Source organism: Haliaeetus albicilla, chromosome 27, assembly GCF_947461875.1.
Source record: "Haliaeetus albicilla chromosome 27, bHalAlb1.1, whole genome shotgun sequence".
NCBI classification, from domain to species: domain Eukaryota; kingdom Metazoa; phylum Chordata; class Aves; order Accipitriformes; family Accipitridae; genus Haliaeetus; species Haliaeetus albicilla.
In genome coordinates, this window is record NC_091509.1 from 16,526,960 (window position 1) to 16,553,172 (window position 26,213).

General features: G+C 49.0%; 1 protein-coding gene across 1 annotated transcript in view; it reads left to right on the top strand.

Annotated features, from left to right (window-relative positions):
• Nucleotides 1–4,937: 4,937 nt before the first annotated feature.
• Nucleotides 4,938–26,213, top strand: part of MGAT4B (alpha-1,3-mannosyl-glycoprotein 4-beta-N-acetylglucosaminyltransferase B) — a 52,676-nt gene continuing 31,400 nt past the window's right edge. The window contains exon 1 of the mRNA XM_069772863.1: nucleotides 4,938–5,203. Coding sequence (XP_069628964.1) covers nucleotides 5,107–5,203 — 97 coding nt within the window. The 5' untranslated portion in view covers nucleotides 4,938–5,106. The remainder of the gene's footprint in view (nucleotides 5,204–26,213) is intronic.

The window sequence follows — 26,213 nt, forward strand, 5'->3', positions numbered from 1 at the left end:
TTATTTTTGCTGTCTCATTTCTGAGGTTGAGCTTTCCTGAAGGTTAGCTCTGCCACGTCGGGTGTTTACACAGGCTCAGCACCATTGCTTATAGATGTGATGTGAAACTTTTAAGGGCAAAAAACTCTGGGACAGTTTTTTCATTGAGACGGAGGAGCAGATAGGGAAAAACGGGTGGAGAGCAGGCACGAAGTACAAGCACGCTATGGGTGTCGTGCGAATACGTAAGGATTTTGTGTTCCCAAAGGTGAAAAAGAACTTTTTGCAACCTACACGAATTGCTTGGGGTGAGTGTTGCTTTGAGAACCTGACTTGTAGCTTTTGCCCTGAATTAAAGCATCATGTCAACACATTGAAGGTAAGCACCCTGTTGTGATACTCATCTCTCATGGCTAAGGAGAATTTGGAAATAGTTGCACTGCAGTGAAACAAGTCCTGATGATGTTTGAACACAGCGACCTATAAAACACATAGAAAATGAAGTTACTTTGGTTTATGAGAAAAACAGCAAGTGTTCTTTGCTTAAAGCAGCCCGGGAAGGACCGAGCCTGACCTGCTCACAGATGGGCCAAAGTCCAGAGCCAAGCTCTTTAGAGAGCTTGATAAAATCAGCTATAAATCTGGATTACATTTTATATCTAGACCTAATAAATGTTTTCTCTTTCTAATATTTGTAATGGCCTCAGGACCTGTGGATTGCTATTGGAGCGCTTTCCGTGGAAGGTCCTCATTTCTGCAGCGTGCTCAGTATTGCCAACATCAACTGTTCAAAGATCATGAGATCACCTCAAAAAACCATCTTCACTCTGTTTATTTGCTGCTGGGGTTTTGAGTCTCTGCAGTTCATATTTTAAACTTTGCTCTGCAAAGGGACCAAGGCTCAAAACTTGCTTGTTAAAAACAGAATAAAAGCCAAAACCGGGTTAGAGGGAGGGACTTTAAGAATAAAAGGGAACTTTGCAGTTCTGATATAAAAATCCTAAGTGCTGGCAATTTCGCTCAGTCCCTCATTTTTTTTTCCAAGAGAGCCCAAGGTTTTTGTGATGCGAGGGTGGTATAAACTCATTCATTTCTTCAGACTTTTATGAAGACAAAGTATAACAGCAAAAATCAGATTAAGCTTTATCCTTGAGAAAGAGTCTAATTAATTGTCCTGGAGAAATTATTAATGTTATTCTGTTCTCTTCTGCTCCAGACACACCACATATCCTGAGCGGTAGGAGCATTTTGCACATCTGAAAATAAACAGCCATCATCTAATGCACTAAAACGTGTCATGTTATTTCTCTCAACTCTTTAATGGCAGTAGGATTTCACACGCCTTTCCCACAAGCAGCTTTTACTTGTCTGCCACCTCTGGAGGGTTTTTGCCATTAATTCCTGTGAATCCTCTGCTGGCTCCTGGGTTTAACACGTAGGTTTAAAGCGAGAAAGCAAGAAGGCTAGGTGGCACAGAGCTTCTGGGGCTTGTTTTCTTTGCTCTAATGGTGAAAATGCTATTGCTGGTGTGGTTGAGGCTTTATCTGCAGCCGAGGAGCGAGTTACGGGTGGGTGTGCTGGGTTGGGGGTCCGAGCCTGGGGACTTGGCCGCTCTCTGCGGAGCCGATCGAGCGCTCAAGGGCTCAACTGCTCTGAGAGACGGGACCCGCTGCTGGCTCATGTTCTGCAGGTGACGGTCACTTGGGCAATGCCTTGCAAAATTCAGGTGAGGAAGCATGGATCTGGCCTCCTTATTATTTTTTTTTTTTAATACTCCCAAGAGTGATGTTCAGCACATTTCCCTGCTGAGGGACATGCCTGCTGCGAGCAACGGTCTGCGCTGGGGCCCCGCAGCCTCTCGCTGGCTTCTGGCAGCGAAGGCAGAAACTTTCCGAGCCGTCCAAAGGGCTCCCTCTGCCGATTTCCATCCCGGATCTTCTCGTCACCGGGAGAGGCCATTTCAAGATTTGAAAAATGTGGTTTATTTTGTAAACTAGAGAAGAGTCTAAGGACGCAGGTAGGCAAGACCATCTCCTGCAGAAACGGGCAATCCGCGCTTTTCCTCGTACGCACGTACGGCTTTCGACGAGGCACACGTTGTCGCCCAGAGCACCTCGAGGCGGCCCCTGCACCCGTCCCGCCACCCTTCGCCTTTCCAGAAGGAAACGGAACGAAGCCCTGAGGAACCGTTTGCCAGATTTCCCCATTTTGGAACGATTCCCACGTCGGTTGGAGTGCTGCCCGGAGGAGACGTGCCCGCGGAGCCCGGCCGGCTCCGAGGCTGCGGCCGAGCATCGCCCAGCGCCTGCATCGCCGCTCCTGCCTCTGGCACGGGCGTGCGCTTCGCTTTACGTTACTCTCTAATTGATCCAAACATTTCGAGCAACAGACTGATCGCTGGAAGCCAGTCCTACAATATTTACACGTCTGAGAAATACTCACTCACTAAAAGAGCTCTGGGGAATGGAAGATGACAACTTTCGCCGGCGGAATTATGTACCCACGTACGGGGCACACGAGCTGCCGCCTCCCGTTTGACCTCGCGAGCAACCGCAGAAGCAAGTTCGGGTGATAGAGGCACGTGTGTAATCTCAGCATTTCAAACCCGACCTCGCTGTACAGCTCCTCCCGGTCTGCAGTGCAACAAAGCCGGACCCACTAACAGAAGAAAATCCAAGCAAAATAATTTTTAAATCTGATTCCTTCTGTCCTTCGCCTGGGCAAGCAGCTTGAGGCCGTAACCCCTGAAGGCCGGGTCCTTTGGAAGAGTGACGGCGTCCTCCCGGGCGGCAGCTTCCGTGTGCGATATTCGTCCGGCGTCGATTTTCCCTCCATAAACATCAGAGGCCGTTCCCTTAACCGAGATGAAACGCTCCTGCGGAAACGAACCTGCACCGCACGGCCGAGGGGGCTGCCCCGCGCGGAGGTCCACGTGCACACCCCGTGCACAGAGACGCGCGCTCCCCCGTGCACACCCACAGGCGCGCGCGCACACGCCCACACGGACATACGGACCCGGGTGCGCGCGCACACACACACACACAGACATATGGACGCAGGCGCACGCACACGCAGAGACATATGGACCCGCCCACCCAGTCATATGGACGCAGGCGTGTACACGTGTGCGCACGCACACACACGGACATACGGAGACAGGCATGCACGCACACACACACACACGTGCATAGGCCCACGGAGGCACCCATAGATATATATGTACCTTTGTACGGACATATGCGTGTGCACAAGTATGCATGTATATACATCTATAGGAATAAGCCAAGTGTATAGGTGTGTGTATTTATATACGTAATCCATGAATGTGCACGTGTGTGGACACAGACTCTCACACTCACTCTTAGACACACACAGTCACACGTGGACACACACAGTCACACACACTCTCCCACACACTCACATGCTCACACACACTCATACTCACACTCACACACACTCTCTCACGCACACAGTCTCTCATACACACACATTCACAGGCACACACTCGCTCAGACTCACACACACGCGCAGACTCACACACACACTCTCTCACACACACTTTCTCATGCACACACACTCGAACACACACACTCACAGGCACACACACTCTCACACACTCACACACACGCTCACACTCACACACACACTCTCACACTCTCCCACACACACTCCCATGCACACACACACTCACAGGCACACGCACGCACTCACACACACGCTCACACTCACACACACACTCACACACAAATGCTCACACCGACACACACTTACACACTCTCACACACACACCCACTCTCACACACACTCTCACACACACACACACTCACAGGCACACACACATGCACGCTCACACTCACACACACACGCATGCTCACACTCACACACACACTCTCTCACACACTTTCTCATGCACACACACTCTCACACACTCGCACACATGCTCACACTCACACACACACTCTCACACTCTCTCACAAACACTCCCATGCACACACACACACTCACAGGCACACACACGCACTCACACACACGCTCACGCTCACACTCACACACACACACAAACACACATGCTCACACTGACACACACACACTTACACACTCTCACACACACACTCACTCTCGCACACACTCTCATGCACACACACACTCACAGGCACACACACGCACGCTCACACACACGTTCACACTCACACACACACTCATACTCTCTCACACACACTTTCTCATGCACACACACTCGAACACACACACAGACACACACACACTCTCACACACTCACACTCACACTCACACACACTCACACTCTCTAACACACCTTCTCATGCACACACACTCAAACACACACTCTCACAGGCAAACACACACACTCACACACACGCTCACACTCTCACACACACTCCCATGCACACACACACACACGCTCACACTGACACACACTCACACATGCATGCTCACACTGACACACACACACTTACACACTTACACACACACACTCACTCTCACACACACTCCCATGCACAGACACACACTCACAAGCAGACACACACGCATGCTCACACTCACACACACACAGACTCACACACTCACACACGCTCACACTCACACACACTCTCACTCACACACACTCTCACACTCACACACACACACTCACACACACACACAGGCTCTCACACACGCTCACACTCTCACACACACTCACACACACACACACACAGACTCTCACACACGCTCACACACTCACACACACACACACACACAGACTCTCACACACGCTCACACTCTCACACACTCACACACTCTCACACACACACTCCCCCCCGCCCCGCTGCCGCCGCCGGCCCCTCGCTCCCCCGCACGGGGGCGCCCCCCGCCCGCTGCCGCCCCGCCCCTTGGCCCCGCCCCCTTGGCCCCGCCCCCTTGGCCCCGCCCCGCCCCGCCCCGCCCGCCCGGCGCGGCCCGGCCCGGCCCGGCCCGGCGCGGGGCGCTGCATGCGGGCGGGCGGGCGGTACGCCCCGCTCCGCTCCGCTCCGCTCCGCACCGCTCCGCGCTCCCCGGGGCCCCCGGGGCCGCCGAGGCCGCGCCGCGCCGCGCCCGGGACATGCGGCCGCCCCCGCCGGCGAGGAGGCGATGAGGCTCCGCAGCGGCACGGCGCTCACGCTGCTGCTCGGCTGCCTGTGCGCCCTGCTCTCGCTCTCCTGGTACGGCGCTTTCGGCGGGCACAAAGGTACGGGGAGGCGGATTTGGGGAGGGGGGGAGCTCGGGGCCCCGAGGCCGGGGAGGGGGGCGTGCTCCGGGAGCCGGGCCCGCCTGGACCCCTGCGGGGGGGGGGGGGGATCCTGACCGGGAGGATCCTGCAGGAGCCTTTGGGAACCCCTGGCCCCGCCGTACCCCTCGCCGGTCCCCGCGGGACCGTGACCCGTGGGAACAACCCTCGGTGCGGGCGTGCCCGTGCCCGGTAGGGCGGGGGGGGGAGGGGTTGCCAGGGCCGGGGGTCCCTGCTCGTCCCCGGGGTGCGCTGCGGCCGGGGGCGCCCACGGAGGATCGGGGTGGGGGGCTGCGGGGTGACGGGTGGGCTGTCGTTCAGGTTGGGGTGCCTTGGGCTTCGCTTCGGTGATGCGCGTCTTTGCACCCCCACGTTTATGGCGAAAACCTTCGTGGGCGGTGGGAAACCGCAGGGGTTAAATCCTCGTGGTGGTGGCAGCAATTGGGGGGAGCCCTCGGATGGTTTGGGGGGGGGTATCTCTGGGCAAACTGGAGGTGAGGGGAGATCTGAGCAGCCCTGCCCTCCCAGCGCCACGCACGGCTCTTGCGGCTGGATGGTGAGTCCAGTAACTTCAATGCGTGTGGGACGGGGGCGAGGGCTGCCGGCTTCGGCACCGAAATATCGGCGCTGGTTTTGCACCGAGTAGGCGGCTGCGAAGCAGGGGTGCAGGGCCCCATCCCGTCGAGGCTGCGGGGGAATCCCGCAGGGGTATCGCAGAGATGCTCTCGCCGCTGTTTTTTTCCTGACAACATAATAGTTGCTTTTCCCCGTCCTGTCACTTGCTGAAGCAGCGCACCGGATTTATCCTGGCCTGGAGGACGATTCCGGTAGTCGCTCCTGAATTGTGTATCTGTCTCGTGTGTGGGTGTCCAAGCTCTCACGCCCGTGCTAGTCACTCAGCTCTTCCAGTTCCTGCAATTTAAAGGTCATTAAAGGTGGGTGGTCCGGCCGTCCAGCCCTTGGCCCTCTCTTTCCACTCGCCATAGAAGCATCTCTCCCCTCTACAGGTGAAAAGCAGCTTTTGCTGAGCGTAAGACGCGACTTGATGGCTTTGCAATCCCATGGCACACCATGCGCAATCGCAAGGCGCAGCTTGCGCGTGGTGCAAGGCTGGTATCGGGACTGGGGCCTCTGGGGATAGAGGAGCTTATTTTGGCTCTGATGAGCAGGATGACACGAGCCCACGTAGGTGCCCGGCCAGCCCGGCCCCTTCCCTGGCAGCGGGGCAGGAGCGCCTGGGACGTGCCATCCTCTCCTGGCAGCTGCTGGCATTCGAAGGGCGGCTGCTTGGGCTCCTCTGCCTCGTTCGTCAGCTGAAGGGCCCTCCTGTCATGCTGCTAACCTGGTTTAAATCCCACCAGAGCTGCCTCCCCGCAGAGGTTTGGGTGATGGGCGTTTGTAATGCAAGGGTACCGCCGGTGGATCAGTTAGCTTCTGCTGGGGGGATTTTCAATGGGACAAAATGTTTGCACAACCAGGTGGTGTGATATGCACATTTCAGCCAGAAATGCCAGACCGTGCTAAGTTGTGCAGGGGCAGAGGAGCGCTCTGAGAACTGCTTTCTTGTGGTTACTGCTGAGAGTTGCTTTGCTTGTGGCTCCCTCCCATAAATGAATTGAAACCGGTGTGCAATGCCTCACGGGTTCCGAGCGGTCACTCCTGGTTTCTGAAGCAGGGTGGCCAACCCCGCTAGGTAGTCTGTGCCGTCTGGACTGTGTCGTCCTTTGACTCACTTTTATTTTCTAACAAGTAGCTTTTCCCCATTGCTTATTCAAGTGCCAAAATAATAACCTTTGGAACCACTGTCCCTGTCCCTCTTGGTTGGATCCTCCCTGGGATACGCATTTTCCTCTGACAGCAACAGATTGTTGCTTGTAAACAGCGATCACTACGAGAGGTCACAAATAACATGGGTCAGGCTGTGTCAGCACAGCAGGTTTCCGGCTATTATGGTCATTTACGTATCAGGCCATTATTCGATACAGAGCTGGAGAAGACCTTGAGAGGTCATTCAGTCCATCCCCTGCCCCTGCGCAGGATCCGTGATAACCAACCCCTTCCTGACAGATGTTTATCGTGTTCATTCTTAAAAACCTCTGATGACAGAGATGCCTAAGCTCCCTGGACAATCTGTTTGACATTTAGCAGCCCTGCCATCAGATTTTTCTCACGAGCTGAACAGAAATGTCTTTTCCTTCAGCTGGTTTCATGATTGCTCTTCTTTTTCCATTTATTGGGCACAGGCAGAAAAGTTCCTTCCTTCCTTCTTTGCAGGAGCCTGTTAGATATTTGGAAGTTGCTACCGTGTCTCCTCTTAGTCCCTGCTAATATAGATTAAACAACGCTGGCTCCTTTGACCATTCTTTTCAGGTCATGTATTCTTGGTCTGCAGTTGTTCTTGCTACTCTTTTGTGGACCGTCATCCTTCGTGAAGAGTGATGCTTAACCTGCCATAAAGGACTGAAGTTGCTGCCTTATTTTTGCTCAGAAGAATAAGGGATTCCTTCAGGTCTTTTACATACAATGATCCTGTTTATACATCCCAGTGTGTTTGCTTTTTACTTTTGCCACAGACTACTTGTGTTTAATTTTTTTTTATCTCATTGACCTTTCAGCCATTCTTCTCCAGAACTTTTCCTGCTTTTCATTCCTCATCTTGTATTTGCCTGGTTAATTATTCTTACCAAATCGCATTACCTCACGCTTGTCCTTGTTGAACTGTGTCCTTTTTTTTTCAGACTGCTTCTTCTAAAGTGTCAGCATTGTTTTGAATTCTGATCTTGTCCTCCCGCGTGCTTGCAGCCCCTCTCAGCTTGGTGTAGCCTTCAAAGGCAATCAGCGTGTTTTCTCTGCCATCAGCCACGTTGTGGATGAAAACACCGAGTGGTATCAGAACTGGGATGGGTTCTGGTGGAACCCACTTCAGTGAGGTCCTCCCAGTCTGTGCTCAAAGACCAACGACCAGTTCACCGGTGGTCTTCCCAGCAGTGGTGCACGCACCTTCAGGTGGCTCAGTCCAGCCCCTGTGTCCCTAGCTGTGTTATGGAGATGTCCCGTGAGACACTATCAGAGGTGTCTCTGAAATCTTTCTTTCTTCTCCCCTTCCTACAAGTCCTGGTACCCTGTCGCGGAAAGCAATAGGATAGATTTGATGTGATTTGTTCTTGATTAAACAGAGGTTAGCTCTTGCTCAAGTCCTCCTCGTCTTCTAAGTACTTCAACTGAAGTTAAGCTGATTATTCCATAATTTCCTGGATCCTCTTTATCCCCATCCCCTTATTTTTCAAAGACAGGCTTTATGCTCGCCAGTCCTCTGTAACATCAGCCATCCCCTGTGAGTAGCTGGAGACAATTCCCAGTGATCCTGAGCTCCTCATATCATGGCGTTCTGGGGAAGACTGGCAAGGTGTCCACATCGCCTCCGATAGGGAATAAAATGATATTAAAACACATGTAAAGCATTGCAAAGCCTGCCTGTCTTTCCGCTCTGTGTTGGGAGGACAAAACACTTAGTCGAAAGAAAATAAACCAGGTCAAACCAGCTCTAGAGCTGCTTTTCTGTGACCGATGCAAGGTTTGTTTACCCACTAAGGGTGTTTTGCCATGCTGTGGTTATTAGTAAAGTTTTGACCTTGTGGTCTGCAAAAACAGATGCTGCCTCTTTCCAATTATAAACGAGGTTTGAAATAGTCTGCTGGAGTAGGACGACAAGGGCAGCCTCAAATAGCACAACCGGTCACCCAGGCGGCCAATGTCCAGCATCATGGGGTGGTTCGGAGCTGGACCGCGTGCTGCGCATCGTGGTGGTGGGTGTCTTGGCCAAAGTTTAATATTCTCTTTTTGCTGATTTTAGGTTTAAGTACAGTTTAACTTTCAAAAACCAACAGCTGCCTTGGAAGAAGCTCTTCTGTAACCTGTCATGAGGTGGACCTGTAGGTTTAACTGTGGAGGGTGACGTGCCTTCGGAAGGCACAGGCAGGCTCGGGCATTAGCGTGCCCAACGTGGGGATTACAAGGGGTGTTCTACCGAGGACTCGGTAAAAACAAGAAGCTTTCATGACTTTGGATAAGTCACAGGTGCAGATGGGATGAAGGCAAACAATTTAACCTACCTGTAATTAAATTGTTGTGTTTTTTTTCTTTCCAGTGATGAAAACTGTTCAGTTCTTATCCATAATCTTTATTCTCGAGTGACCGACCAGCCATGTACTGTCTTTCCAGCCCTTCTCTTTGCCCCTTGCAGCCCGCCCCAGAGCCATAAATGCTGCACAATATTTGGTTTTGAAGTGTTTGGGGTTTTTTTATTTTATTGAATAGAAAATTCTAAACCTTATGTGAACCTTTTAGGAGACTCCCGACTTGTTGCCCCTTGGAAATGCTGCATTTTGAGGTTGGGATTGCACCTCCAGGGTACCGCTGCATAGCTCAGGGTGGGCTCTGTAGCAGCGCTGCCTGTGCAGGCTTCCCTGGCAGGTTTTTTCCCCCTCAAATTTTAATGATTTATAGCTACCCACTACCAGCCAGCTCCAGGTTTCCGTTGTAAAACCACAACTGCAGGCACCTCCGAACCTGTAGATTTGCTTGCGATGTGGGTGACGGCTCTTTGCATAGTGGCTTCACACCTCTCAGATCAGTTTTGATTGTGCAGCATTTTAGATGCTCACCCCGTGGGAACCGTTCTTCCCGTGGGCGTTGTGAAAGCGCTTCAGAATAGATGTGCGACGGCTTCGGGAGAGACTCGCCACTCGCATCCCGGGTGGGTATCTCGATGCACGGTCTGAGCGCGGGGGTCTCTCCCTTGACTTGCGAACGTGGTGGGGAGCGGGATGCTGGGGTGTTGGTGACGGCGGGGCACCGGCTGCGGCGTGGACCTTGCTCCGGTGCCCGTTGCAGCGGGGCAGGCTCAGGCAGCGTCTCCGTAAAGGAATATTGCTTGTCCGGTGCTGTGCGCGGCGGGATGCTCTGCTCGCTTGGGGTGTTCTTCGTGGGAAGCAGACTTTGTCCCAGAGGGATGTTCCTCTGAGCGTGTTTACAAAGTCGTCTTATATAATGCATAAAAGCCGTGAACGCTAATCCGCTCTGGAAGCGGGAGAGTCAGAGCTCGTGATACCGCTAAATACGAACCGTATCTTGCGGCATGCGGGGGTTCCCGCTGCTTTTTCGTTTCTGTTATCTGCACCGGCTTCGCTTCAGGTTTTTGTAGTTTCTTTGAGGTCACAGGCTGCAGCTGGACCGGTGCGAGTGAACGCTCTGGTCTGAGCTGGGCTCGTTTCACTACAACCCTTGGAAACGTTTGCCGGGAGGAGAGACGGCGGCAGCAGACCCAGCGTGTGCTTCTCACGGCTGAGGAGGTGCAGGCGGGGACCTGGCTGAGGAACCGTAGAGTTTAGCAGTCTGTCATTAAAATGCATGGCAAATAAAAAGAGAATTTCCGAGAGCCTTTGCTCGGCCTGCATGGTGCTCAGCAGATGTTGTGTGGAATTGGTGGCCGGAATGCAGCACCATTTGTAAAATTATCCTGCATGTGATTTGACCAAATTCATCCCAAGTGCAAGGGACACCGTACAATCTGTTGATATGCTTTCATCAGAATAAATCTTCCATTGTCTGGAGTCACCTGTATTTCTGTTTTTATTTCTTTGCTGGTTTTGCTAGGTCTTTAAGCTGGGCTCTTGACTTGTGCTACATGCGTGCTTGTCCATGTGCCATTGCCGCTCCAGCGATAAGAGTTGCAGTTGTGTGATGGAATTGAAGTTTCTGGAAGCGGAGGCTTGGATTCGGGTCCCTGCCATGCCGTATCCCTCCCGGTCTTGGGAAAGTCAGCCGGCTGGTTTCATGCCTCAGTTCCCATCTGCTCTCTGGGGACAGTGACATCTCTTGTCACAGGGGTTTGGAGGACACAGCCGCGCTTCTGCGACAGCGGGGTTTGTGTCAGTGCGTAGGAGAGGAGCAGGCAGAGCAGGTTAACACCCACCCACCCAATTACATCAAGTACTTATCTTGGTTTACTTCTGTTACAGAACAAAACCCTTTCTCATTTGTGGTTCCCTTTGATTCATCTAAAACAAATCATTGATTTGTGCTTATATCCTGAATGTTCATTGATTATTCACTTAGTGTTTAATGTACAATACATCTATAGCTGGCTAGTTTAAGTGAAGCTGCCAGTCATCTCTAGAAAGCTTTGAAGCCTGCTAAGTGATGGAGAAATTGCTTTAGCGATAAATTGGGCAAGGCTGCTGGCAGGCTACTGCAGGTAGGCTTGTGTTATCTGTGGTTCTCCCTGCTCACAAAACCCAAACCAGTCACCAAAGTACCAATCTCTCAGTTCCTGGTATAAAGAAACACCAAAAAATAGCCGTCCTGGGGCGCCTGGCTCAGCACGGGCATCCACAGCCACCCGGTGCTTTGCAGGAAACCTTTGCAGAGGTGGGGCTGAGCCACCTGCCTAAAAGTATTTGGAGACGAAGCTTTGTTTCACGTGAAGATTTTCCGTGTCGTTATCATGCCGATTCTAATGTTGACGTTTTGTTTTTTTCACGAGACAAAGCCCAAGAGATCGGCGGGGCTCGGTGGGTGGAGAGGGCTGCCGCGGCGGCAGAAGTCACTGGTCAAATTAAAGGATTATGGAAACTATTAAACAAAGGGCTTCAGCAGGGGCTGGGGCTGGGGCTGGCAGGTTAACGCTGTTAGGAGGAGAGGCTTTTCGGGGAGTGCTGATCGAGCGTCTGCTTAACGGCTTCCTGATTCGGGGAGAGGATTGTTGTCTTTGATGGAGGGGAATGCATTTTTTTCTGCCTTTTTTTATTTGAATTGAAGTGTAGGGGGCTTTTTAATCAGCAACGCCCTTCTTGGGTTTGTTTTTGAGCTCACATGAGGCTTCTCTTGCAAAGCAAGAAAACCTGGGAGGGGCAGATTTCTGTTTTAAATCATCTCTTTCTGCATTAATTGTGGCACTGGCCTCTTCTCCTTCTGTTTTTGTCCCAGTGTCAAGTCACATTCGAGTCTCCAGGATCCGTGCATTAGCATGGACGCATCTCTGATGCACAGACACAGCTCCGTAACTCCATATTCCCTCCTGCCTGCCCCTGCCTTGGAGCGACTCCCCTAATATTTAAATATTCCTGCCCTCCTGCACTACGTACAGGATAAATACTCACCTAAAGGTTAATCTGTATTTTGAAGTGACTAGACACGTTTGTGCAAGATGTTTTCATTCCTGCTTATATTAAAGTGGACAGCAGTAGCATTAAAATGTAAATCGTTGGGCTTTAAAGAAGCTTCTGTGCAAAAATTAATCTCCACCTGTCTTTTATTTTCACTATGAGTTTTGTTGCATTGCACTGTCCATTTACCTGTAGCTATAATTGTTGCACCAGTGGTTAGGACCTGGTGGTAGCGGGATGGATGCTGAACTGGGGGAAGAGCACGGTGTTGGCCTGTGTCAGTGCCGCTACCCTGGTCCACACTTATTCCTCAATGAGCTTTTAGACCATCCTGACCACATTTTCAAGACTACCTTAGAGCACGTACGTTTTTCTTCTCTCCCTGTGATGCTGAGAGCTTTCTGGAAATAAGGTTTAACCTGGAGACCCTTTTTTGTCACTTGCTGCTTGTACGTACGCTGCAATAAATCCTCTATGTATTGTCACTGCTCCAAGGAATTTCATGGCTTAGATAGGAGGCCTGTGGTACCAAAGAAGTTGTGTAGCCTTCAGAAGCCCTTGTAACTAATCAAAGAAACACTTCCAATACTGAGATATGAGCTACCTAAGATATGTGTAATAGCACTATATGTTTGTATAGCCTGTTTTAGTGAAAGCATCGTAGCAAGACTGACCCTGCCAGTACCAAGAGCTTCATACAGAAGAAGATGGCGAAGTTTTCTGAGTGAGAACTAAATTGCTTTATTCCTCCCCAAAAGACGGGCGCTCAGGGAAGCAAAGCTGCTCTGCAGTGTCCCCATGGCGTGTCCCCGTGCTGGATGTGAAAAGCAAGAACAGTATGTGACCATAGGGCTTGCCTGGTGGATGGATGGACCCGGATGGCGTTGGACTCTCTCAGACTCAACTACTGCCACAGACAAGTACCTGTCAAATGAATTATTCAGTTGATCCTGGCGAAAGTGGTGTGGTGGTCTCGCCTCCCTCCTCTCTGTGCCCAGACTGTGATCTTGTGCTTTTATTTGATCTTGCCTTTCGTGTTTTAGCTATTCCTTTTTCGTGCCATGTCTCGTTGCGCTCTCTCCGGAGCTGGCTTTGATATCTCTTCCCTTTGTCTTCCATTTCCCTCGGTTTTCTCCCTTCCGTCTTCCTTTGATGTTGCAGAAAATGACCGGGATGGACGTCTTCCCACACGTCTCTCCCTCTCTTAATCTTGTCCAGTTCAAGTTATCCACCATGTGAGGAACTCTACCAGATGCTCACCTAACAGAGTGGCTTCGTTAACTCCAAGCAATGATTTGGGGTAGAAGCTGGTAAAGGTTGGGCTGCCCGGGGAGGAGGCGATGCTGGTCCTTGCACCGGGTGTCAGGGGTCGCTCTGAGACCCTCTGGGTCCCAGGAGGGATGGCGAGGCAGGGTGCAGCCCCCCCAGGACAAACCGTCCCGGTTCCAGAGTGGGGACGTGCCATGGGGATTCTTGCACGGGCATCGCGCGTGGGCGGCTGGGAGAGCTCATCCCGCCCCTCGCGGATGGAGCTTAAACTAAATGGAAGGCGAAGCAAGAATCGTGTTTAAAAGCAGATTAATTTGGTGACTTTGAGGAGCGAGAGGTATTTAGAAAAAAAATTGGAAATGCAAATTCTAGCTGAGCACAAACTTCGTCATTTGATGGCTGAAAATCTCTGCTTTGTCGTGCCAGGGAAGCTGCATGAAACATGTATTTTCCCTGAACTAAAGAGCTGACCTGGGTGGGGGAGGTAAGTACCCAGAATGGTGGATGAGCATAATTAGGACATGGATTGTGGGTTGGCTCCGTATAGATCAGTTTGTGTTTCGTTAATGTCTGGTTCCACCCTGTCTGTCTGTTTTATTAGATTAATTTATTACTTTCTGAAAGTGCTTCTCCAGTGAGCTAAAGTATCTATTTACTGGAAGTATTTGGTTACCATGAAAAAGTGTATTTGGCATGCGTTTGGCAAATATTAACTCCTTTCTTCTGGTCTTTTGCAATTTAATTGTCTATTTATCTTGGGTATTGATTGCTGAAGGCCTTGGTAATTATTTGCTGATTTTGGAAATAATGATTTTAAAGGCTCGGATTACTTTTGTAATATTATTCATTACCTTGGTGTGCTTGCCTCAAAGGATGGGATCTCTCCGACGGCTCCAGTTGCAATGTGAACATTTACTATCTGAAACTACACTGCCATTTTAAAATAACAAAATCGTTACTGGCGTTTTGTTCCTGAAACTAAGCAGATATTTGCAGAGAGGCAAACCTGGCAGTCACAATTAGCTCGCAAATTTGCTGTTCCTCTTGGTGGGAGTGGCCAGATTCTGGAGTCAAATAAAAAGATAATTTTATTTACTTTCTGCTGTTTCACTCTTTCCAAATTAATTTCATGCCGTATTGGTCTCAGCTCTGGTGGAGGGTTGGTGGGGAAATGGGCTGCCCCTCTCCAGCGGCGGCACGGCAGCAATTGCAGCTTCGCTTTGTGGGAGAGAACCAATACTGCGAAAGGGTGTTACACTTGCAAGTAAATGTGCTGCTGTACAGCGGCACATCTTGCTTTGGGGGAAGGTGAGAAATTGGAAAGTCTCTGCCGGGAGCTGAGTAATTGGCACCTGCTATTATTGTGTCCCTCCTCCCCCTTTTAATAACTTGTTTATAAAGATAACTCTCCTACAGATCTCATTACACAGCCGTAAAGCATGTTTTTTTAAAGAATACATGCATTCCTATTCATGTCAGGTCTGAATACTTACTTCCTTATGTTTCTATAAGGAGGAGGGATAGTTTTTGTGTCGTCCAGGCATCTTTACTCGCTGCTGGGCAGACTCGCGGATGCCCATGGGGAGATGAGCTGTGTCCTCGCCATACCTGGAAGGAGATGTAATTCTTCCATTAATACAAAACCTGGCAGGCGGTTAGAGTGGCTGGGAGGGGAATTTTGTCGTCTTGTTGTTTTAGGCCTTGAAGCAAGGGATTGTGTTGGCTGTTTGAATGATGTTGGCTTTATCTCCACCGGAGCTTGCATAGTGACATATATTAGTAGAGAGCACAAAACGCGACATTTAGCATACGCCCCTGGGATCTCCAGTGCAGTGAATTCCACTTCTTTCTCTTGCATCAAGTGATTTGTTTAATTGGTTTTAACAGTTTTATCCTCGTTCTTTTATTAGTGGATCGTAGCGCAAAAGGAAGCTGGGAGCATTTTTGGATCCTGTCCTGGGTAATTTGATGACTAAGTCTCGTTGAGCTTCATCTCTGTGCAGGTGCAGTGGTGCATCTCCTGCAGGGGATGCGGTGGGAAGAGCATCTCCTCCTCCTCCCAAACGCACACATGGGGAAGGAGGAGGAGGAGGAGAGGGCAAAATCATGTCCGTGACAATTGTTTTCTGATTCTTTTCATCACCTTATAGAACAAAAATGATAAAAGGAGCCTCAGAAAAGAGGGCATTGCAGCAAGCCCTGGCAGGGATGTAATCTCTTTTCTTCGTACCAAGGTATAAAGATAATTCCAATCAGGATTGAAACAGCGGATGGCAAATAATTCTTGAACAATCCGCTTATGGTGTTCCAGGATGCGAATGAAAACCACTAATGGGATAAAGAAGGATCTAGATAATTATCTCGGGTGCATTAAATCTTGTCCTTTCAGGAGAGTACTCTTGTGTGGACACTAATTTCATGTGTATGAAATGCTAGAGCTGAGTAGACATTTTCAGAAGTTAGCTGATTCCAAAATAGCCGTCATCGCTTGGTGATCATCTATCTTTTATCTACCTGGTTGGTCCTAATAAATCTGATTTCTGGTCTCTGCTATCCTGTTTCCTTTTTTCCCCCTCCCTGCAGCAGGTTAAAGCTGTGACACACGTTCTCTCCAGGGTGGATTTGAAACCTCCTTCATCCTTTTCTTTTCTCATTTGGTCTGCTGTTTTGGGAGACTTCCTGGGGTTTTTTTTCCCTTTTACAGCTGGTAATGCTGTTGTTTTAAGTCTGATGGAAGAGCTGCTTGCAATATTAAGGTATGCAAGATATTTTCCAATTTGATCTGTTTTTTTCCCCTAGCAAGAGCTCTGCCTTGCAGTGCGGGGGATGGCACTGTGCTCCAAAACAAATCCAGTTGTACAGTCAGTTAATGAGGCTCTTGTTGTAGGCTCTTTGCTGCCTTTGTGTTTGAACCTAATGGATGCCCCCTGGATGAAGTGGAGGATGGCAGGAAGAGAAAGGAACAGTTTTGTATTGACAGCAACCATGCCATTTGGATGGGGCTGGATGAGTTAACAGCATTCAAAGATCTGCGTTACAGGACCTCTGTTCTCTATGACCCCGTGGTCAGAGAAAATCTGCTGTTCAGAGGTACGGGCGGCAGAAATGCACTTCTAGGAAGGTGGGTGACAAAAGGCACTTCTAAGAAGCGGCTGGTTCTTCGTTATCCCCCCATCGGCTGCAGGCAGCTGCATTTGCCAGCTGTCAGAGAGTCGTTTCTCTCCAGCTTCCATGCTAAGCTTAGTGCATCCCTGAACCGGCTGCAGCATCCTTCAGTGAGCCAGGGTCTGCATCCCTGAACTGGCTGCGGCATCCTTCAGGCTCTGCATCCGACAACGGGAGCCAGGTCTGGGGACTTCAGCTGAGACGGCTGCCCACAAGCCGTCCTCCAGCTGGAAGAAGAGGATGGGCAGTCGGTATCGTCCCTTTGCACACCGGCGGACAGATGCTGTGACTCTCTGTCTTGTTGGGGAAAGACTCCATCATTCACCACGTGGAGAGTGCCCAAATGTAGTTTCTCAGCGGCAGACCGTCTCGAATCACAAGGTTCCCGTTTCTTCTTGCTGGCATGGCAGTATTGTTCAGGTTCAGAAGTCTTCTGGAAGTATGGAAGGGCTTCCTTGCTTTTCAAGAGAAGTCACACAAGAAATGCTGTCCTGTCCAAGGTGGACTTGGGTTTCCAATCTCCTTCATGTGGCACAGAGAGGTTACAAGGGCCAATCTTGCGCTGAAATCCAAGGAGTTGGTATGTCTGTTTTTCCTGTGGACTGGAAGTTGCTCTTGACACCACATTTGCCATTCACACCACCATGAGCTGTCACTTGCCTGTCCCAACCAGAGGATGTCCTTAGAGGCACATGAAGCGCAGCCCTCCCATACCAGGCTTGGATTTGGGACAGGTAGCCTGCAAGAGGGTCTGATTGATATGCAATTAGGCACATCCAGATAAGGCACTTGCCTAGTAGGGCTGTGGTCCAGAAGAGGGTACGTGGGATCCTTGCTACCTCTGGAAGGCTCTTTAAGAAACGAATTACATTTAAGAACTGTGGTCATCTTTCATCTTGGTGACATGCTTCTCAAACAGCAGCTCTTAAACTGAATTGCTCACACAGAAGAGTCAGTGTCAAGGTTTCTTCGCCTCCTGGTCACAGTTACTAACCCTGTGGCTCTAGGAGCAGGGCTGAACTTTTAACAGTGGTGCCTGGTGCAGGCTTTTGCCCTAAAACTGCCAACATTCTGCAAGAGGAGTCTTCTGAGGTCTGGCAGTTGACCCCTAAAAATTGATTGATTGCTGTGTAAGGCAAGATATCCATCTTATCTCTGAGAACACCAGCCCTCCTACATGCTCTTGACTTCCACAGAGATTTTAATGGGGATTTTTACTTGGTTCTTGATATCAGTGCATGCCCTTTGAATGAACCACTCGCTAAAAAATCTCATTACTTGCTTCTCATTAAAGGTGTCCGGTTAGCTGAGTTGCTAGTTGAAGTTTCCCTTCCTCAACCCTGTGCTGTGATGAAGTGGTACCCAGAGCTGTTGTGCCAAGTGTTACCTCCATAGAGCATAATAAACTATCATGTCCTGCCATCTCCTGCTTGGGTGAGTTGTACCCAGAGAGAAAGGGTGTTTTTCTGGATGTCTGCAGAGCTCTCGGTATGTGCATCATTCAGGTCACTTGAGAAAGGCAGATATTTCACATCTCTTTGGAAATCTGTCAAGACAGTAGCAGATTGCTTAGCCTGAGTGCTGTTGCCTGGGCTGTGATTCATAACTTCGAAAATGCAGGTCAAGAAGTATTCCTGTAATAGTTGAAGGTCAGGCAAAATGACAACCTTTAGCCCTTCATAACAGCTGTGGACATCAAAGGAGGTGTTTTACTGCTGGGACTGAAACTTCAAGCACTCACCTCTTGTTCCAGAGTGCTGGTTAATTATTCTTAAAGCCTTCAAACCAAAGGGGTCATTTCGGCAGCTACCACTGATGGTGACCCCGTGGTGCTCAGAAGCCCCAGTTGAGAACAGGATCCTCACTGGATGCACGGGGAAGCCTTCCACATAGCTTCGCCACAAAAGGCTGGGCTAGGAGAAGTGGGTCTGTGCAAATGAGGCAGTCATCAATGGCAGAGTTGGCCATTTAAAATCCACATCTACTCATCAGCATCATTTGGTGACCAAGATTGCTGCAGTGCCAGGGACAAGCATGGGGGTCGTTTGCATCAGACTTATGGATTCGGCAGAAAGGAGGAAAGGGGAAGATGTTGGCAAGAGAGGGCTCATAGGTGGGTAAAATTTGGGTTGCCAAACAGTGCAGAAAAGGTCAAGAACTTCTTTTGCCTGCCAGCGTAGGTGAGAAGGTGTGGATTTATTTGTACGTGTCCACTTGTTTAGTTTGGCTTCCAGGAGAAGTCCTTATCTCTTCTCCTGCTGCCAGCTTCCTCTGAGTTGCCTTCTTTCCCTCTGCTCTGCCTACATTTCTTGCTGTGATTTCAATTATTTATAGTATTTCTTTTCCACTTAAACTACTCTGCTGTGTGCGCGCTGTTTAAGCAGCTGTCACTTCCCAAACCCATTCCGCTGATAGGTGAAGAGACGATCCCTGTGCATACAACTCGTTAAGAGCATTTCAGGGCTCTTCAGTGTGGGCAACTATGTGAAATGTAAAATTGCAATTGTATCTTATCTTATGGAAGGTTTTGATTGCGGCTGGTGAAATAACGATCTGCTTATTAACGTAGAGCAACAGGAGGAAGCTGCCGAGGGTAACAAAGAGAAAGGAGCAAGAGTTTTGCAGAGGAGCATGCCCCCTTTTTTGGTGAAACTTAAGCAGCCTAAAACAAGAGGCATATTCTCCTCTCAGTTACATCAGTGTGCGTCCGGAAGAACCTCGTTAAAATAATTTAATTTCTTTTTGACACAGGCTGGTGTCACAGAGAGGGGAGTCCTGGGTGACAGGGCAGCGCAGGCTGGTCTGAATTCAGAGCAGAGGCTGGGAGAGGCAAGTTTAGCTGTTCAATTTAGTACTCCCTCATTTTTATGTCTGCAATATTAAGCCTGGAGAATAAGCAGAAAATATTTAAATCCCTTTCTTCATTGCTGCCATGTTCAAACTGAATTAACTGTCATCTAAAGGAAGCCTGCGCTATAGGAAACATCTGCCATGGTCCAAATTGTGTTTGAGGTTGGAATTAAAATGTATGTAACTGTTCAGTGGTGAGCAATGAATACACAAATCCTGCTCTTTGCCAAGAGTTGTTTTGCGAGACATGATTTGTACGCTTCCCTTGTACCTGTGCGGGTACACGAATGTGTTATTGGAATACGAACCAGCACAACGCGTCTCAGGAAATAATGATTATAAGGTGAAGCAGCTTGCTAGAATGTCAAGCTCTCAGGGAAAGTACGAACAATTTTTAGAGCTGTTCTAGATGCAGTCCTTACAGATTTTTTGATTGTGTAACTGAAAAGAGCTTTTGAAAAGATAGAACATGTCTCGAGTATAGACTGACCGGGGAGAGGCTGGTGCTTTGCGGTATTTGATGAGCTTTCAGTCTGCTGAATCAAGGAAAGCTAAAGCTTCCATTTTATGGAGTATTGTCTGAGGACCAGGACCCTTGGGGTGTATTTGAGTGTCTAGGCTTCCTTCTGGCTTCTTTTGGGTAAAGACTGTTCAAGTTTGAAAAAATTGTTCAAGTTCTTTAAATTGTGTCCCGTCTTTCAGAGGGAATTGCAGAGATAATTGCAAAATAAAGCTGAGGGGCGGCTGACAAAAATGAACACGGCAGAAGTTTGAGCAGGACTCGGTGGTATGTGCTAATGCCGTATTTCTGGTGCACGGTGGCAAACGTTGGTACCACGTGTGTTTCAGAGGTTAGTTACGTGACACTGCCAAATTCCCCATGGATTAATGGATGGTTTGGTTCACACTGACAGCTCCCGAGGCCCCAGAGCAGCAGGGTGAGGGTGGTAGCACCAGACTCCCAGATGTGGAAGTGGATTGACGAAAAGCAAAGCCCTATATAAAGTTGGCGGGGTATCATTCAGCCTATTTCACAGGTGGGAAATCAAGACATTGGAGAGGTTCCCAACCTGCCAGGTGCATAAATCCCTTTGAACCCCACCCCGACCGTCCCTCCTGCAGCCCCTCAAACGCAGAAGCCGTGTCTATAGAAGGATGGGTTTGCAATCCTCTGCTGGCACGTTTGTTGGCAGAGAAATAATATTTATTGGGTTGCTCTGGGGGGTCTATGCTTGTACTGGGCTGGAAAGTCTATGGGGCTTGGGGCAGGGAGCTGCTGGGAGGACAGCTGGAGAAAGCATCCACGTCCCTGGGGCTGAGATGCTGCAGCATCTCACCCTGCTCAGCTCTATGTTCTTCAGCAAGGCTCCTGGTGCTAGAAAAACGTGGGGAGGCAGACGGTGCCAGAGCAGCTCCAGGAAAGTAGCAGGTGGCCATTAATTTGCTCAGAGGTTGGGTTGGGTGGATTGATTTTGCTGCCGTGGAAACCCAGGCAGAGGAGGGGGCAGGAGGACGGGGGTGGTAGGTCACACCAGAGTCTGCTGTCTGTGCAGAAGAAAGACAGAGATTTTTATGTTTTGTGGCACCTCTTTTCATACTTTGGAAACAGCTTCCTTTTTATGTGCCTGTGTAAATGCTTTATAGCCCGAGTGCTGTGACTTGAGTAGTTCCTTGGAAATTGATGGTGAATTTTGACCACGTACAGCCAGGGTCTTCAGGTTCCTGAGGATTCTGCTCTCGGTTTGTGATGTGGGTTTTTATTGCATTTAAATGAGTGATTTTATATAACTTCTGAGTATTGGCAGGCTTACAATCACTTTCTCCCCTTTTTTTTTCTTCTGTTTAAGCTTGGTTTTTCTAAGGGACCGAAGCTATTTCCTTCTTCCCAACAGGTTTCAAACTCCTAGTCTCACTTTAGCCCAATTGGGCCACGGTATGGAAATCTCAGAGCCAATCTAAAATCCTCCAGGTACTTTTGAAGGTAGCCAGGAGGGCAGAAGAGAGACAGTCTGTAGGTGGCTCTGCTGGAGAATAGTATGAACTCCTCCGTCAGGCGTGGGTGAATCCATACAGAAGGTGTTATCTTCATAGAGCCCCAGCCACAAGAATGCTTTAATCAAAGCTTTTGGTTAAGTATGGGACACCCAAATGTTGGGTTCCTCCCTGGGGACGGATGTGGTGGGGTGGCCGTGGCCACCACCATTCTCTGCGCCCGGTCAACAGCTCAGCCCGTCCCTCATGAAGTCGTGCAAAGTGCAGAAAATAAACAAGACCAAGGCTGTTTTTTCCTTCTCACACCTCTACCAAGGGTTAGAAGTAACCACAGAAAGAAAATAATCTTTGGGTTGTTTTTTTTTTGGTAATGGCTCCATCCATTTCTATATTCCTACCTATGGCTAATGCTTCATTCTCTAATTTTCGTTGCTCCAACTGCTTTGTTTTTCTTCGTTGCAATCAAGATAATGCAGTACAATATTGCACTAAGAATTTCAGCTATTCAATTACCTTTCAGAAGTTGACTTAATTGGCTCTCTAAGTGATAGCTCTCTATTGTGTGCAATCAGCACAACTCAAGGAGGGAGGAGGAGGAGGAGAAGGACTTTGTTTCTAATCAATAAATAAAGGTCTTTGAAATAATACTGCTTGCAATTTGTATTACCGGTTGAATTACGCCGAAGTTGATAGTCTGCGCGTCCCTTGCGGAGCACAGCTCTAACAGAGTAATAAGCCTTTGCTATCAGCAAGCATGCGGACTATTTTACTCTGTGTTTCCAGCAAATCCAATTCTCCCCTTGGATTTTTTTTCCCCCAAAGTATTAGAGAAAAAACCAAAACAGAACTGCTGCAGAGCCTGGCACAGATGGTTTGGGAAAGTCTAAAATGTAATGACTAATCATTTATTTTGCACCTCATAAAGTATGCAAATGAATGTGATACCTGATGATAAATAATTCAAAATGGAGATGGAAGGCAAGGGGAGATTATAGACGGAATAAATATACGGTAAACCAACTTGAAAAAAATAAGCAAACCCAAAGCCTAAGCTCTCCTTCAAGCTACGATGCACAGAAACAGCTGCTGCTTGGTGCAGGTTTGCCTCCAGTGGTTGAATCCAAGGGACTTTGGGCCAGCAGGATTTCTAGAGGTTGCAGTCACGATTTGGCCAAAGCTACACATCTCAAGAGCCGCCACCTTTGCACAGCTCTCTTGCACCTCAGGTCATCACTGAGCTTATTCCTGCCTTGATTTAGGCAGCAGGAAACCAAGCAAAGGTTTCTTTTAGAAATATATTTTTTTCCTACTTATAGTGGGGTGAAAGTGATTGGCTGCTTCATACTTTTTTTTTTAAAGCTAGAATTACTAATCATAATTAATGATTTAGTCCTAATTAAAAATATTTTGAATCCAGAAAGGTCTTCTTGAGATTGCAAAAGGCACAAGACTGAAGCCACCCGCAGTCCCCTTAGGCGGGCAGCGCTGCCGCTGCCTGGGACAATTCCAGCTGCTGTCGCCACGCTCCCCTCCCCGAATCCATCCTCTCCCAGCCGTCGGGGTAGGTGAGAACTGCAAGTGCAAAACTGAATAGAGCCACAGGTTTTAATGTTTAAGCATCCAGCACACTCCTGGGTACGGTGCGTGTCTCTGCACTCCATTTCCAACGCCTTCTGTACACCTAGGGGGGTTGGTTTTTTGGGGGGAACCCACCAAGGGATATGTTCTTTGCGAGCATCGGCTAGCTCGGACCGAGCTGGGATTTAATTGATTAAAGATGCTTCCTCCTTTGCTCCCTGCCCCATCCTGGTAAGAGATGGGTGGTCGCCCGTCGGTGCGATGTCCCGGCTCTTTCCCCCCTGCTCTCGCTGCGGGAGGGAAGACAACGGTGATCCAGATTTATAATCCTGCACCGAAGGGCAGCTTTAAGACCATTTCACGTGTCGCCTTGTAGTAGTTTCAACAAAACTGTGGAGGTAGATCGAGCTTGCCCTTTTGTCAGCTAGAAATGGTGATGCTACGGTGTTCTGGTCCAGCTCAGCGTTAAGCATGTCCTTAAATTGCCGGCAATCTTCTGGCAGCCGCGTGCTGGCGTCAGGCACCTTCGTGCCCAGACGCCCCGACAAGGCTGCGTTTGTTCGCGGAGGGTTGGTACGGTCTTGCCTCGGTGGAGAAGTGGAACTGAATGGTCATTTTGTGATGACAGTAATTGCAGCATCCATGTAGTTTCACCGTCCTCCAAGTGTTTTACTGCTGATCCCAAGTGCTGGGTTGATTCCATATTGACTTTGCAGAGCACGGTGGCACTGGGAAGGTGTGTAGCATCTATTTATAAGATGCAGTAACTGCTGGTTTGCTGGTAATTTTGTCTGTATCGAGTTAAGCTATATAGGGGAAGAAGGGCAAAAGGAGCAACTTTTTTGTTGTAAATTTACTCTGTGGCTTCTTTTGCTCCTGGGAGGGGCTGTTATGATAAAGTCTGATATATTTTCACATCTGCCTATGAAGAATGTAGGATTTATCTTTCAAATGAAATCCGCTGCGCTGCGCTGCCAGCAGTTTTTTTGAGTAGCTATTTTTGTGAAATATAACCTGAGAATTTGTATTGGCTTAACACTTAAAACGTAGCCAGGGGAAGATGGAATATTCATCTTTACTGTATTTGTTTCTCCTGTAATGAGACATTACTGTTTGTTGTAAAGGAAGCGGTCCCTGAGCCCAGGGAGCATGCCCAGTTATTTTCTGCTTGCTCCATTAGCTCGTGTGCAGACCTCCCCATTTTTTATGTGCGTGTGCTTTTTCACTTGTTTAATCCTGCCAACTGCTCTTCTAGTTGGAAATCCATTTCTATAATGCTAGGTATTACACAAATTTGTTGAAGCTTTTAATGCAGATAACGGGGGGGTGAGGCTGGTTTGCCCAATCATGCTGTGCCAACTTTCTGCTTTCCATCAGTCACACCGAGAGCTTTACATTGCAACTCTCTGAGGGCATAAAATGCAGGCAGTAAAGAAAAATAAAGTTTAAGGAACAACTAGAGTGCTGTAAACATTGCTTGGATTTTGATTTACAAAGTCCAAGCACAGCACAAATTGTATGGCTCGCTGTGCCCTGTGGAAATCTCTCTTTGTATTTCTTTTTTTGAAAAATTTGCCTAACTAGTAATCATGGGATCATAGCAGAGAGCCCTTCTGTAAACAGCTTTTTGGTCGCCACTGCTGTTTACTATTACTCTGTGCAGCACGGTAATCGAAGCTCCTCATTCACGGGACTATTCATAATGAATTGCAGCAGGGATGCAGGCGGTCGAGCTTCGCAGCCCCGCGTTTCGGGGGTTTGTTGTGCGCACGATGCTTTGGGGACCAGAGCTGGGGCGGGCGGGAGGCATCTCCGCTCTGCGGGCGCCGCGGGTGATTTGCAGTGTTTGTGTAGCCGTTTCCAGCAGAACTGAGCACATCCCTGCCTGTTGAACTGTTCTGGTTGTTTTAATCTGTTGAATTTATCCGTGGCACTTTGCCTGGTGGAGCGCGGTGGGAATTTTGTCAGCAGTGGCAGAGAAGGATGCCAGGCTGCTTTTTTTTTTTTATTATTATTCGGAGTGAAGCTATACAAGGTCCATCCAGGGCCTCATGGCAAGGGTTTAAGTAGCTCTCAAGCATGCACGTACCCTTTGTTTAAGCGATGGAGTAGGTGACCTGCTCAAAGTTTAGTGTGAGTTTATATACTTGTGTTAACGTCTGACTTAACTATCTGGTTTTATTAAAAATAAAAAGAACGAAATCATTCTGGCACACTTTGATAGCTACAGCGTTTGGAAACTCTTCGGCTTCTCTCTCTTCTCTTTCCTGATTTCTTCCCAAGAATTGTTGCAACACTTTTCTTTTTTAGGACTTTGCCCTAATAATTACATCTGTGAAGATCCGCTGGGATGGGTTATCCCACAAGCAGGATTATGCCCTTAAATGGAAAATAAGCTGCAGCAACAGCCAAAGTTTGGGAAAAAATACTATTGTGGGAAAACTAAGTTGCTAGATGTATTATTCCACGTTGTGGAGCTGCACAGTCAGGAAGTGCTTGTTAGTGGGAAGAGGAACCGCTCGTGTCTTCTAAATGCCTGTTGCATTCTTTTTTAATTGTTGTTAAAATAGGAAAACGTACCTCTAATAAAATACCATCTAATGCACCCGCCGTAAAAGGGATGGGAGGTGTGAGAAAACATTCAAGGGAGGTGGGGAGGCCACTCTTGCTTTATGAACTGTTTAATTTATCTGCTGGCTCATGCTCCCTCCCTTTGCCCCCCAAAGCCAGTGTGGTGCAGGTCCTCTCCAGGCTGCCCGGCCAGTTCCCCGGCCCCGCTGCCTCTCAGCCAACAATTTGGGCTAAATAATCCAATTAAGCTTTGCAGCTTATATAACTGTCTTGGCTTGAGGCAGCAGCCGGACTGACAGGGATACAAAACACATCTGGAAATAGTGTACTAAACATACTACCGCGGCCGGAGCCAAAACGATTTGGACAAATTTGCTCAT